We start from the raw sequence: 900 nt of genomic DNA on the forward strand, positions 1-900 counted from the left end.
TAAGTACCCTCCCGGCCTCTGCACCCACAGGCAGCTGCTCGTGGGCTCCCGAATTGCTCCATGCCACCATCTAGGGGCAAACCATGTCCCCGGTGGCTCAGCCACAGCCATGGAGGTCTCAGTTTTGGGGGGGACAGGCTGTGAGTAGGGGCCAGCGCTGCAGACCGGGATCGCCCCAACACCCGTGCCGACACTCTCTCGTTCCAGATTCCTCCTCGTCTTCAGCTGCCTGGTGCTGTCCGTCTTCTCCACCATCCAGGAGCACCAGAAATTGGCCAACCAGTGCCTCTTCATCCTGGTAAGTGGGGAGCAGGGCTGTCGCTCAGCCTCCCCCCTCCCCGCATTACACCCGAAGAGATTCGGACAAGATCACGGACAAAACCCCTCCGACCCCTTCCCCAGCCCAAGTGTCACTCTTGATCGTTGGTGATAACCACGGCAGCCTCTCTGGCACGTCGGGGAGGAGCCGCAGGGTGGCCTTGCTGCTGCGGGTGTCCCCACGGCTCGGGGTGGCCCGTCACCGCACCTGGACCTCTGTGGTGGCATAAACCACTGGAGAAGGCAGGGCAGGAGGGGCTAAAAAAGGCAACTTTCCCCCAAACTGTCAGAAACGGCTGACGCTGGAGTTTTTTTCCGAGTGACGGAGACTAAATTGGGAAGGTCCTTGTGACTTTCCCGCGAGTAAGCAGAACGGGGGCTTGTTTGTGCGGGAGGTAGGAGGACAATGCTGACGGCGGAGGAAAAGGACCCAGCTCGGTGTGAGCTTGGCACAGGTAGGAGAGCCGGGCGGCTCAGACGGGCTCGACGGCCGCGGCTCCCGTCTCGCTGCCCTGATTCCCCCGGGATGGCTCCGCCGGGGCTGTGTCGGAAAGGTGGCCTTGGGGGGGGACACGACACCGT

The 900-nt window shown here is 62.6% G+C and overlaps 1 protein-coding gene across 1 annotated transcript in view; it reads left to right on the forward strand.

Moving 5' to 3' along the window:
- KCNQ4 (potassium voltage-gated channel, KQT-like subfamily, member 4) overlaps positions 1–900 on the forward strand; it is an 8,509-nt gene that overhangs the window by 203 nt on the left and 7,406 nt on the right. The window contains exon 2 of the mRNA XM_009890606.1: positions 208–302. Coding sequence (XP_009888908.1) covers positions 208–302 — 95 coding nt within the window. The remainder of the gene's footprint in view (positions 1–207; positions 303–900) is intronic.

Source organism: Charadrius vociferus, unplaced genomic scaffold (assembly GCF_000708025.1).
Source record: "Charadrius vociferus isolate BGI_N301 unplaced genomic scaffold, ASM70802v2 scaffold1578, whole genome shotgun sequence".
Taxonomy (NCBI): Eukaryota; Metazoa; Chordata; class Aves; order Charadriiformes; family Charadriidae; genus Charadrius; species Charadrius vociferus.